Below are 12,923 nucleotides of genomic sequence, written 5' to 3'. Positions count from 1 at the left end.
TGTCGTTACATAGATTTTCTAACGATTTTATTTTTTGATCATTAACCAGCATTTGTCTAGGACCGAATGCCAACTTCTGTCAGGATGAAGACAGAATCGCAAATATTGTTATAATATATATTTGCCAATTATATTATTATATATTATATATTTATCAATTTATATCATACAAATAAAGCACACTGTTGCTTGCAGAGTAAATATTAATGTGCAGTACTGTATTTTATCTTATCTATGAAGTAAAAGTGAAAGAAATGTAGCTCCCATTAAAAAAAAAAAAATTTGAGCAATACAGTACAACATTTCAGTTCAGTTATAATAGGCGTAAACCTTTTTGACTATGGCGAACTCACCGCAGGACCATGCATTTGTTGTGTAGCAGTCTCAGACACAGTTCTCAGTCACATGACTGACATGACTAACATGAAAATGCTCTTTGGTTGAATAAATGCAACATTTTCTATCACAAAAGGCAAATAATTTGTTATACTTTTCATATAAGCAATTTGTTCCACTTTATCATATATATATATATATATATATATATATATATATATATATATATATGTTGAAATGAGTGATTGGACATACGGCATGCTCACAGTTTCTGTTACAATTTCTATATTGCTTAAAGTGATTAATTCTGTTAAATTCTAAAGAATATGTGTTCAATTTAGTATAGTACATCATGTTACAGTCTTTTTCAGATGCTTTATTTTAAAAAGTGCAAAAAATAATGTTTTTTTCTTCATTGCTTTCTTTTTTGGTCATAATACTTAAGGCATCAGGAAGAGTTTACATTTATAAAAGCTCACAAATAAATCTCACTATGAAACATTTGAGCAAAAACAAAAAAGAGACAACACATGAGCTAAAGGTTGTGCAATAAAACATCAAAACATATCAAATGTGATGAGGGGTCAGTGATAGACTACATAGAAGCAAAGACAAACAAAAAATACCTTACTGTAAAAACAAACACTTAAACAAACATGGAAGCACATGTAAGGGAAACAAACTTCTCATTTGAATCAAATGTAAATGAAAACAAACAGAGCTGTTAATCATGTGACGTGATTGGATAAAATACCATATAATGGTACACGAGGTAGACATCTCCAGCTGTTTCTTCAGTCAGGTTCAAAATGCATTAAACCATTGCCATTAAACAGGGTGACGTAAAACTTGTAAATATTAAAATAAGTTATGTTTACAAATCATTCATGAAACATCTTTAAAATGATAAACATTCAATGATTGCTACCATGTTTTTTTTAAAAATGTGCCAGTGGTGAATATGAAACATCAAGGATCTGCGGTGATGACACTGTTACAAGTAGATGGAGAAAATGTCATCAGTATAGCTTGGAACAAAAAACGACGCCAAACGCAAAGCCAGCATCCTGACAATGCGTTGTCTTCTCAGCCGATAAGCGTGAGTGCGGCCATGACGGCGAAGCCCAGCAAGATAAAGAGCACCTTGAGCATCTGCTTCCCCGGGGAGTTAAGCTCATGCGGGAGGATTTCCAGGAAGGTGATGTATATGAAGGTACCCGCCGCCAGGCCCTCCAGGATGGCTTGAATGAGCGCGCCGGCCGGCAGCTGAGCCTCAATCACGCTGATGCCGACGGCGATGCCCAAAGGCGACATGACGGCGAAAACCCCGATGTAAGCGGCCACCCACACGGGACGGACTGCGCTCTGGACCAACTTCACTGAGAGGCTGAACACAATGATGCTCTTGTGGACCAGTATGGCGATGCAGATTTCCAACACCTGGGAGGGAAAATATTTGTTTTTGATTCATTTCACATGATCACACTTTTCACACCCTCTATCACTTTGGACACAGTGGGGATAGACAACAGCAGGCCCGAAAAACTAGTGTGGATGAGCAGATAAGTACATGGATGGATGGATATTTTGTGTTTATAGCGTATTTTTGCTAAGCCCCTTTTCCAATGAGATGTGAAGGGAGTAAAGTTTGCGTTTCTGCTGTGATTGTATTGTGTTTGTAATTAGTCCTAATTGTTACGGGGAAATTTTGAGAGAATCCATTTGAATATGCACAATTGTTCATAATACAGTGTTCCCTTCATTTTGCGCTTAATGCAGACTGGAAAACCTCTACGATAAGGTAATACCGCAAAGTTGGATTTGCCCCCTGAAGGACGTTGTATGTACATAAGTAAAGTGCATGAAATGTGTTGAATAAAACCTTGCCCAGCTTTCTTCCCCATGCCTAGTGATGTTCGAACCGGAATATGGAGGCTGAACAAGGATATGTCCCTGTTTAGGCACAAACTTTATTTTCTTTTACAACATCAACATACAGTGCGCCAGAGTATGGCAAGCAGCCGCTAAATCTCCCTGAGTCTCTTAGTGTGTCAACGCACACTCCTTTCTTGTGAATTTTTGGACAGTAACACACTTGAGTTTTAGCATGGTCGCAGTGTAGCAATGCGCGCTCGAAACCTATTTCAGAACGCATCCTTATTCACCTACAGAGAAGATAAAGAAGACAAGCAAACACTAATGAGCATTTTCTTCCTGGTTGTTACTTTAAATGTCAATAGAGCAACATATGAAGCCAAGCTGAACAAGACATTTTGAAATACTACGCGGCTGTTTCATTTTCATTTATGTTTTCCAACAAGCGGTTGACCTTATAGATATCAATACATAGATATTTTGCCTGCCCCTCAAAGGAACATGCGGATTGCATCATAGCTGCATGTCTGATTTTTGTTTAAAAACAAAAAAACAATCTGCATCGTCAAAATCGCTGAGGAATTCATGTGAAAGAATATGAATAAGCAAAATGTACTGGTGCAACTGGATACTTAATATCAGCGATTACTCAATAATTGAATACACAGAATGATGTCGGCGCAAAAAATGTAATGTAAAAAATTCCAGCCGTATACATGAATATATAGTTACTCATTTGCGTGGGCTGAAGGCAAAACAAGCAATAGGGTGTACTCAAATTCTTGATCTTTGGGCAGGTCACAGACAAGTTATCATGACCCTTTGGAACTGTTCTACATAGTGAAGAAATCAAGCTATAGCCTCTAAACATGCATGTCTGTGAATGAGCCTATGATACTAACAGTGAAGCCTGGAAGGTAAAACGTTCTGAAGCTAACACCCAAAGAATGTTGAGGCTGTACTGAGGGTCCTTAGACCACATGACAAGATTTAGGTCTCATGACTGCATGATTCTGTTCCATGTGGCTGGATCCTCCCTTTTCAATATATATGTACTCACTAGTCCAAATGTATGATACAAAAGCTGGAGCAAATTTGCATGCTGTGATTATATTACTGCTTTGCTCTCAATATGAATAGATTGTAATACAGCACTGGCACTTCTCATAATGTAGTGTGCAGTACAATTCATAAACAATAGATGTAAGTTCAGATAATGCAGGGGTGGTCCTCAAGAGCCACAATCCAGCCTGTTTTCAACGTTTTCCTTCGACCAACACACACGCCTCATATCAGGGTCGTTATCAGAATTCCGTGAAGCAGGCCGATGAGGTCGTTATTTGAACGGGTGTTTTGGTTGTAGGGAGAGATCGAAAACAGGCTGGATTGTGGCTCTTGAGGATAGGACTTGGCCACCTCTGAGATCATGCAAAAGTGTAACAAAACAAAATCAGGAAAACGCCGCTTGATATAAAGTATTGCCTGTAACCTTAGGATAATGCAGTGTTAGATAACAGATAAAATTTTCTTACCTTGGAGTCAGTATTCTGGAGGCCGATTGCAAGCCCCTCAAAAACTGAGTGCAGGGACAACGACAGGAAGAGCATGAATGAGCGAAAAGGTGAGTGGGCCTGAAAGTCGACGTGGACATGGTGGCCACTGCTTTCCAGATCTGGACTCACGGTGGAGCCGTGGACGTGGCCGTGCCCGTGGCCATTCCTGTTGTCTTGTATAAGCGGCGCCCTCTCATCCACAGCCCCACGCACCTCCCGACAGTTCAGAACAATCCTTTCCAACGTGAGGACCATGAAGAAGCCAGTAGCCATAATAAACTCAGGAAGCGGGAAGTCGGTCTACGTAGCATAAGCAATTCAATGAATCACTAAAGTAGTATCTCCAAAAACGTCGTTTTCAAGCAAATTAATTATGAGAATTGATCAACTGGTGAGAGGTAGGGAGGAATCCCCGCACCAGGTGGGTTTACCTCCATCATGTTGGATTCCAAGACAGCATTTATGTCGGCCAGGTAATCGGGGATGATATCCAGCAAACATGCTGACAGAAAGACTCCACCGGCAAAGCAGCTGATCAGACTCAAGACTGTGCGGTGAGTCTCTGGACAAGCAAAGATAATAAAAAGAGAAAGAAATTATACACCGTGTGGGGATTTCAACTGTTTGCGCAATGTTTGTATGTGTTTGCGTGCAGTTTAACAACTAGATCAACACTTCATAACTTGACGCAAAGATGGGAGTATACTGTATATGTTAAATTATATTCATATCCCAATAACAGATGGTAAACATGTGCTTTATGAGTAAAACAAAAGGTTTGAGGATCGGAAGCTCGATAACCAAACAGAAAGTTCTTTATTGCTGAGAGAAGACTTTCACTTCCACACTGACTAGTCTAGATCCACTTTCGCACAAGTTTACTTTGAGTACCACCTTGAGTTATTATGAATTAAATAAGGATGGGCAAGCACCAACACCAGGAATCGAATCAGGACGATACCTGGTATTGAAAAGGTATCGCTACTAGCGATAGCAGCCGATTCTAAAAATGGCTTTTTTCTTTGGAGCAATTTTATAATCACGTACACTCAAGAGTTGAATACGATCAATTTGACAATTATCAAGTAGAAATTCATGATTTTTTTTTAAGAAACATGATTTATTGGAATATATAGAAGTGTCTATGTTACGCCTAATTTTGGTGGCCCTTTCAGAACCAGCACTTACCATCGCTGACGTCGTCACAACTATATATTTTTTAAGTCTATATTTTTTAAATCTAGTATTTGTCAGACCCCATGTATGAGTGTTATTTTTACAAATTATTCATCAATATTGAATGTTGAAAACGAAGGGCTCTCTATGACGATGAAATGTCGATGATTGAGGTTGTCATCAAAATTGAATGATCTTGGAGGTCCAAGGATTATACCTGACGCCGAAGATTGATGATGATAAGTAAGTTTTGTCGTTTATTTGACAATGACCACGTAAAACTGGCCATAGGTCCCAAAAATGTTAGTGGTGGACTGTTAGGGCCACCTGCACTCACGTTCTTTAAAAATATGTCCTTGTTTTTCTTTTGGGGGGGATGTTGCAAACGTGTTCGGCATATCAGTGACTACCTAGGAGATAAGTTGGTGTACTGGTATCTAAAAAACAGTGCAATCGAACATATGAGTCAACAGTTAGTAAGCCTGTTTGTGTGTGTGTGTGTGTGTGGGATGAAGGGACTGGGTCAGCTGTATAGTTTTAAATTGTAAAAGGACCTTTCACAACTAGATGGCATATATGGTTAAGAAATTACCATTTGCATGGAGGGGGGCATATCTATGTTTCAGTTTTTTTTTTTTAGTTGTTTCAATCAATCAATCAATCAAATTTTATTTATATAGCCCTAAATCACCGAAGTCTCAAAGGGCTTCACAGAATGAAAAGAGGTCATACAGAGACATCTTTTCAATGTAAGGTACACAACAGCATCCCCTGTTTGCTTCAAGCCCTGTTGTTAAATAGTGTATCTTTTGAGCACACACTGACCATTGTAAATTGTACAGCAAAATGTGTTAACAACTTTATTTTGCACGTATTTTGTCCATTTTTTAAATCTGGTTGGGAAGTGCATGAGGACGTACTCATAAAATTAAATATCACCGTAGTAATAATTCCATTTAAGTTCAAATAGACCAAAATGAATATTTGATTTGTATATTTCCCGCTTTTAATCCATGTTTTATTTGATCTCATCAAAATAAAAACAGATGCTATATTCGCACGCAGTTGATAAAATCACTGACGCTTAATCTAACCTGAACACGTGACTCTCGACTGGGTGGGGAAAAATAATCATACGAGTTATCAATCCTCCTTACTAAAACCGTTATAATTACAGATTGATTATTTGTTTTCATAAAACCATTTAAAAAATAAAGATAAAATTACAAACATGTAAGAGCAAATTAAAACGTCGCCTTACCTGTGCCGTTGGTGTTTCTGAACCATTTCAGTCGAGCAGGGATGAAGCCAAAAAAAAGTGTTAGAAGCAACAAACCCACCAGGGCGCCGATTTTTACTTGAAGCAAAAAATCCATAATGTGACCAAGTGCCCGAGAAAGGCCTACGGAACCTGGTAGTAACAAGTTGTGAACCTACATATGTATTGCTCGACAACACAAACACAGAGAGAAAAAAAAAACTCGCTCTTTCTACGGTGGCCGACAAAGGTCGAAAAAGACTTACAAGAAAGAGGGCAATAGAGCAAATCATGTGACAAGCACAAAGTTTGCATAGATGACGCCGTGGGAGTTTGGTCCTGTGTTGAGATACGACCATGCCGCCGCCATTTTGAATGTGTTCGCTCTACTTCTAAACGAAAGTAGCGAAGAAGAAGCGAGCTAAACTATCTGTTCCCAACCTTTTTCTCACCACGGACCGGTCAACGCTTTAAATTTATAATACGGTCCGCGGGCCGGGGGTCGGGGCCCGCTGAGCTAAGGGAGTGAACATAGTAAAGCAGCTTTTTTTTTTTTTGATCTCTACAAAGTTATTACTTCAAATTTGTTCCCTGCCCACAACCCCCCGCCCCCGCCCCACACCCACATAATAACGCAAGTAGGGAAAACTAACATGCATAACTTAGCAGCATGCTTTATCATTAAATTTGATGATATCAAGTGCTTACTCCAGTTTGTTTAGTGGCCCTGTACACCAAGTAATGGTATAATTATATTCCAGTGCCTGTTCAATAGTTAAACAATGCCAAAGTTTTGGAAAAATGTCTTTTATTGCGCCACTTTAAAAAAAGACTCAATAAAAGACTTCAGGCCCATTGCTCTTATTTTCCATTTTGGGAAAATGTTTTGAGAGAGTCATAACAAGACACATTTGCTAGTATCAATCAATCAAATTTTATTTGTATAGCCCTAAATCACGGAAGTCTCAAAGGGCTTCACAGATGAAAAGAGGTCATGTGGAGACCTCTTTCGAAAAAAAGAAGTCGTACAGAGACATCTTTTCAGTGTAAGGTACACAACAGCATCCCCTGTCAAAGCTCCCAGAAGGGAAAGGAAAAACTCAAAAACCCCAATTAGGGGGAAATCAGAAACTTCCAGAAGGGACCACAGGTGGGAGGAGCCCCCTTCCAGGCCCACAGGTTGAAGTGGATGCTGCATATACCAAATACAGACAAATAGATACACACTACAGACAAGTACAGGTAAACAATATAGATTACAGAAAACATATTGTGCTTTATAGTGCAATGATGACTTGACAGCAGGCTAAGCCATTGGGCAGGAACCTTCCCACGGTCCAACCAATTGGACCGCAGACGGTCGATCTCCTAACCTACGATGGTCGATCAGCGCAGGGCCAAATGGGGGCGGTCAAGTCAACCTTCGCCATCTAGCTAGCCCCCTCTCCGAGCCGGAAGAAGGGGGCAGGAAAAAGGAAAAAAAGAAGAGAGCTGCAGACAGGCTCAATTAACGAAATGCTTTTGAGTATAAATGTGTTTTTAGTCGGGATTTTAGACACACATACTGTAGACTCACTCACTCACCTTGCGATTTTGCCGTTCAATGTATTAAATAGTTGTTCTGTTCTGCCATTGCTTTTAGTAAGGGACTGATTTGACTGAAACAACAACTGACTAAATATTCTCTGAGACTGGTGTCTCCATATTTATTTTCCGATGGTTGGTTTGGTTGGTTGGTTGGTTGGTTGGTTGGTTGGATGGATGGATGGATGGATGGATGGATGGATGGATGGATGGATGGATGGATGGATGGATGGATGGCATCCTCATGCCCTACATTGCCACTTCCAATGTGGTGGTAACTTTATGTCAATGAGCTATTTTTCGTAAGTGGTGGGAACTAAAGCATTCCCATCACTTTCGAAAAATAGCTAATTCTAGCTAATTCAGTCATCAGATCAAATTAAATTTTAAAGTGGTGTTATTTTTTACTTTTGGCATCGCGTCACATTGCAGTACGTAGTTGATAAAAATGACCACTAGGAGGTGGACTAACACCAATTTTAGGGTACCCGGCCGGTTGTGACGTTTATTTCAAGCGCCGGATATTCTGATCTACGAGGCATTGAACGCTGATGTGTTACTAGAATTAACACTGGAGCGATTTAAGTTTTCCATGCGGTATCATAAACGTAGCGACCGTGGGTTCGAGGACATCGTTTTATAAAGGACATAGTGGAAGTGACCACTGAGAGCTAATGGCGGTGAGATTTCAAACGCATGCACTTTTTGGGGGGCGTTCTATGACTAAATCAACTGTAATCACTGTAGCATTAGCTGTGCATAGTTGATAAGATGTTTTTATTATGTTGCTTGGCATTCACTCCACAATTGATATTCACTTGTCTATCTAATGTATAATTTAAACAAATCCAGTCGCAGAATGCAATGCGTTATAACTAAACTAACTAAATAACATTCTTGACAAAACTAGGACATTAGTTACTTAAAACTACACAACTGCTGCAAAGAGTGTTTGGAGTAATATGAATTCATTCAAACAACCCCTTCCTTTCTTGCAGCCCAAAGGTAAAGTTGGAACCAAGGGAAAGAAGCAGATTTTCGAGGAGAATGAAGCAACGCTCAAGTTCTATACCAGAGTCATTCTGGGAGCTAACGTAAGCATGAATACTGCATTTGTCTGCCAGTGAATAGGAATATTATACTTATTGAATGTCAGGTTTATGCATAATGATGGCCTTTTTGAAGTGCCCTATAGTGCACTCACTTATCTAATCGGAAATATTAATGTTATGCAGGCCATATATGTTGCTGTAAATCTTTTGATCTTCTACAATTCATCTACCTTTTGGACATGGGTGAGTATTATATTCAAAAATTGGTTGGATTTGTGGGCAAACCATTCTCTTGAGTCAATGTTTTGATATTTACATCTTCATGCAGTTGTTATTAGCGTTGGCCCTAGCTGTGTATTTTGGAAGTTATCGCTCCATGTCCACCATGGCCAAACCAGTGTTTTCTGATGACGGGAGTCTCCTTGACGGTGGAATAGACTTAAACATGGAGCAAGGAATGGCAGAGTAAGTTTTCGCATTACATTACGCAACCACCTCGTAATTGACATTCAATTGTGTCTAATGATAAAGTTAATAGCACAAGCAAATGTGCCTCATTTTTGAGTAATCAGACAAGTGTAAGCAATATATTAGCAGATTTTCATTGAGAAGCATTCTCTTATTGCCAGACACCTGAAGGATGTCATCCTGCTCACAGTGTTCGTCCAAGTCCTCAGCTGCATCTCTTCGTATTTTTGGTATCTTTGGTTGCTGGTAAGAATTTCCGTTCTAAAATTTGCTTCAGATTAGGCATGAGATGATATCGGAATCTGATGGTATGATAACCTTGAGCAAAATTATCACTGTATTGTGGTGTCTCAGCATTGAAATTATAGCGCTAAAATATTTGATTTGTCACAATAACAAACATTTACCATGGCAAATCACAGTGATTAAATCAAAACAAGCCTTCAGTGAGAAAAACCCGTTTGTCTCCGCAATAAATGTATACATGAATTCTTTCTGGTTGAACACATCCAATTTGATCTGAAAAATATAAGTATATATGTACAGCGCAACAATATTAACAGAAAATATATTTTGATTTTGAGATAAACTACCATTGAGTGATGGTAGTTTGGTAGATGGGAGATCGATTTGTTTGCCTTGTTATCCACACTCCAGCTCCATACACTGCTCGCATCCTTCCCCAATTAATATTACATAAAACGCTTTTTGCGCAGTTTAGACTTTTAAAATCGTTATATATTGCCAATCTGGTTATCGGTTCATGCCTGCTTCGCATACATGTTTATTTTTTTATTTGACTTTTATATTGGCTCTGAGCTGAGGTGCAAGGATTCATTTCTTTTTTTTTCTTTTAGCGAGACATAGTGGTGTGTTGTTTGTTTGCCAGGCTCCAGCACGTGCCGCTCAACTGCTTTGGGTGAACATTCTGGGCCCCTGGTTTTCTGCCGAGAGCCAGTCAGCACCGGAAGAAGTGAATGAGAAAAGGCAGAGAAGACAAGAGCGTCGACAGATGAAAAGATTCTAATGCTGCAGAGCCAACAAAACAGTATTTTTTCACACACAGGATTTATAGCAGTCCTAAATTATTACAAAGAAGATGTTATATTGTTAAATTAAACGCAAATCAGATCTTAACATCATGTTAGTTCCATGTAGGGCTGGGAGATATGCCTGAAAAAATGGATCAAAATATCAATAATCCAAATTTGTTGATCATTATTAAATTCCTTTTTTTTTTTTAATCCTTTAAAAGCCTGAATTTAAGTAATTAATTATATATAAGCGTTAATAAGGGGTCAAAGCAACTATGAAAAAGTCCAACTGTTTAAAATTAAAGTTAGATAACCATATTTTGAAGATATATTTAGTTTCAAGTTTTTTAAGATATGCAAAAACACTCATGATAGCATGTATTACACAGTCGAACATTACATGAAAGGCATTTTGGACTGACGTCGATGATAACGTGTCGCCACGATGCATATTGATATCGCTTGATCACCCAGTCCTACTTCCGTGTTTTTCTTCCCGCATGCAGTCTAGTTTACTTTCTCAATGAGACTTGCCGTTTATGACCTCGTTTAATTGTTCGTCCTTTCTGCACTTATTTTTACTACGTGTCTTATGTCCAACCCATTACACAGGGAACTGAGTTCAACAATCTGTAGTGCTTCAGGGATGTTTTTGCCTTGATTGTTTTTTTTTTTTTTTTTTAAATAAAAAAAAAAAATGTTGCAATACTCAAGTGCTGTTGGTAATGTAAGTGAAGATAGTTTGATGTTGTTTTGTTAGTTTGATGTCCTGCAAAGGCCACGTGGCAGAGTGGAGTGCATGTGTGGTCAGCACATCAACCACATAGTTCATTTCTGGATTCGAGTCGTCTTGTTCTCTGAAAGTTTTGAGCAAACCTGCTGAAAAGGGCACACGTTTCAAAAGATCACAAACAAAACATCTGAAGTTATCTGACAATTTAAAAGAAAGCCAATTGTTTGCTCCATTCCAAAGAATCCTTGTAACTTACAGCATGGCAGAGGTACTCAAGTCTGATCCTCAAGAGCCCTTGTCCTGCCTGTTTTCCATACCCCTCAACCACACGCCTGATTCAAATTATCAGCTTAGCAGAAGCCCGATATTGACCCCGATCATTTGAATCAGGTCTTTTGGAGGACGATTACATGGAAAACAGACTGGACAAGGCCTCTCAAGGACTTGACTTGGGGCACCCCTGATCTGGACTATTCTTGTAGAATACAAAAATGGGTAACATTCAATTTACACATGCTTACATAATTGTTAGTTCATCTCTGTTCACGGAAGAAAAACAGTCACGGAAAAAACTTGAGTCAAACTGTAAAAACGAATTAAAAAATATATTTTTATGTTAAACATTCTTACCGTATTGAAAGTGTGTTTCAAATTTCAGACAAGTTTCCCATTTGCTTCCTCTTGTCTATATTCAATATAGTACACAGCATCACACCAAACCGCACAGTGGATCTCAGTCACTGTAAATAGCGTGACTTACTGATTACAAATTTGAAGATGCCTCTATGGACACTCCTTGGTTAAACATCGCCAAATTGATCAAATTATTTCTATTCTCGGGGTGAAATCATTTTTGACAAAGCCTGTTTTGTGACCGGGGTTTAAGAATGATGTCTGACGAAGATTGGTTAAAAGTCATTACATTTTTCATTTACTACCACTTTTGTCGGCTTCGTGTTATCCTTATGACCACTTTGGGTGTTTCTATTATTAACATGAGGCAGGGGTCTGCAACTGACTCCAGAGCCGCACGTGACTCTTATTTCATTTGTTTGTTGCTGCTCTTGGTGACTTTGGAAAATAATGACTGCTTCCTCTATAATGAGTGCTTCCACTTAAATTATAGAGCGGGATTGTAAATATGAAAATCATGGCATACCATTAAAGAAAATGTTTTTAGATGCTAGATATCAGTACTACAACCACCTTCCAGTTAAATGTTTATTTTCCCTGGTTTTAAAATGGATACCGAAGCCATCTACAATGCGCATCGACATGCATAACAAACATAATTAAAAAATCTAGAAGATTTATTTTCCTTTTGAGTGGTGCTTGTTGTGCCCAGATTCCTAAGTAAGGGTAGCCTAGCTTAGGCTAGGCTAGTTTTGTATTTTTTGATTATCTCCAGCTTCGTTTCCATATAAATTATCTTCTTACTTCTCTCTTTAACATCACTAGCAATCTTGGGACCCATGGCTAACCCATTCAAGTTTGAGTTAAGCAGTAAAATGCACTATAAATACGGTTTTATAACCACTCGCAATAGAACAAAGCTTTACCATTCTGTCATTTTGAAATGAGTGAGGCCGACCAATAGCAGACCAGGATCTCCGTGAGCAGACTCCGACCAATAGCAGACCAGAATTGTAGTGACATGATCCAGTATGACAGGCAACAGAATGTAAGTCCAATTACCTAAAAACGCCTGCAGATGAGACGAAACAACACAAATGCAGCCACCCCTCAAGGGTCATGACAGTTGTTTTTGTAGCAAAGCCGGGAAAATACTGTAAAAAGGGTATGAAAAAACTCAGTATTCCACATTGCAACATGAAAATAACGTAAGCCGGGGAC

At 38.9% G+C, this 12,923-nt stretch overlaps 2 protein-coding genes across 2 annotated transcripts; one reads left to right on the top strand and one right to left on the bottom strand.

Annotated features, from left to right (window-relative positions):
• Nucleotides 1-563: 563 nt before the first annotated feature.
• slc39a1 (solute carrier family 39 member 1) lies at nt 564-6,555 on the bottom strand. The gene is made up of 4 exons (XM_088414135.1): nt 6,202-6,555; nt 4,196-4,326; nt 3,744-4,064; nt 564-1,776 (listed from the first exon to the last, which is right to left on the bottom strand). Exons 1-4 carry the CDS (start codon nt 6,314-6,316, stop codon nt 1,423-1,425), a joined length of 921 nt encoding a protein of 306 aa, XP_088270261.1. The 5' UTR covers nt 6,317-6,555; the 3' UTR covers nt 564-1,422.
• A 1,756-nt stretch (nt 6,556-8,311) lies between these two features.
• tmem208 (transmembrane protein 208) lies at nt 8,312-11,049 on the top strand. The gene is made up of 6 exons (XM_088412180.1): nt 8,312-8,462; nt 8,781-8,876; nt 9,018-9,077; nt 9,163-9,299; nt 9,464-9,548; nt 10,192-11,049. Exons 1-6 carry the CDS (start codon nt 8,457-8,459, stop codon nt 10,327-10,329), a joined length of 522 nt encoding a protein of 173 aa, XP_088268306.1. The 5' UTR covers nt 8,312-8,456; the 3' UTR covers nt 10,330-11,049.
• Nucleotides 11,050-12,923: the final 1,874 nt, after the last annotated feature.

This window comes from Hippichthys cyanospilos, chromosome 4 (genome assembly GCF_059441005.1).
Source record: "Hippichthys cyanospilos isolate Australia breed blue-spotted pipefish chromosome 4, RoL_Hcya_1.0, whole genome shotgun sequence".
NCBI lineage: Eukaryota > Metazoa > Chordata > Actinopteri > Syngnathiformes > Syngnathidae > Hippichthys > Hippichthys cyanospilos.
This window is presented reverse-complemented; position numbering and strand designations above follow the sequence as displayed.

Coding starts and splice junctions, on each gene's coding strand:
- slc39a1 (XM_088414135.1), bottom strand. CDS start 6,316: ATGGATTTTTTGCTTCAAGTAAAAATCGGCGCCCTGGTGGGTTTGTTG. Junction 4,327..6,201: donor CAGAAACACCAACGGCACAG/GTAAGGCGACGT, acceptor TTGCTTGTCCAG/AGACTCACCGCACAGTCTTG. Junction 1,777..3,743: donor TCCAGAATACTGACTCCAAG/GTAAGAAAATTT, acceptor TTTCCCTCCCAG/GTGTTGGAAATCTGCATCGC.
- tmem208 (XM_088412180.1), top strand. Junction 8,877..9,017: donor GAGTCATTCTGGGAGCTAAC/GTAAGCATGAAT, acceptor AATGTTATGCAG/GCCATATATGTTGCTGTAAA. Junction 9,300..9,463: donor ATGGAGCAAGGAATGGCAGA/GTAAGTTTTCGC, acceptor TCTTATTGCCAG/ACACCTGAAGGATGTCATCC.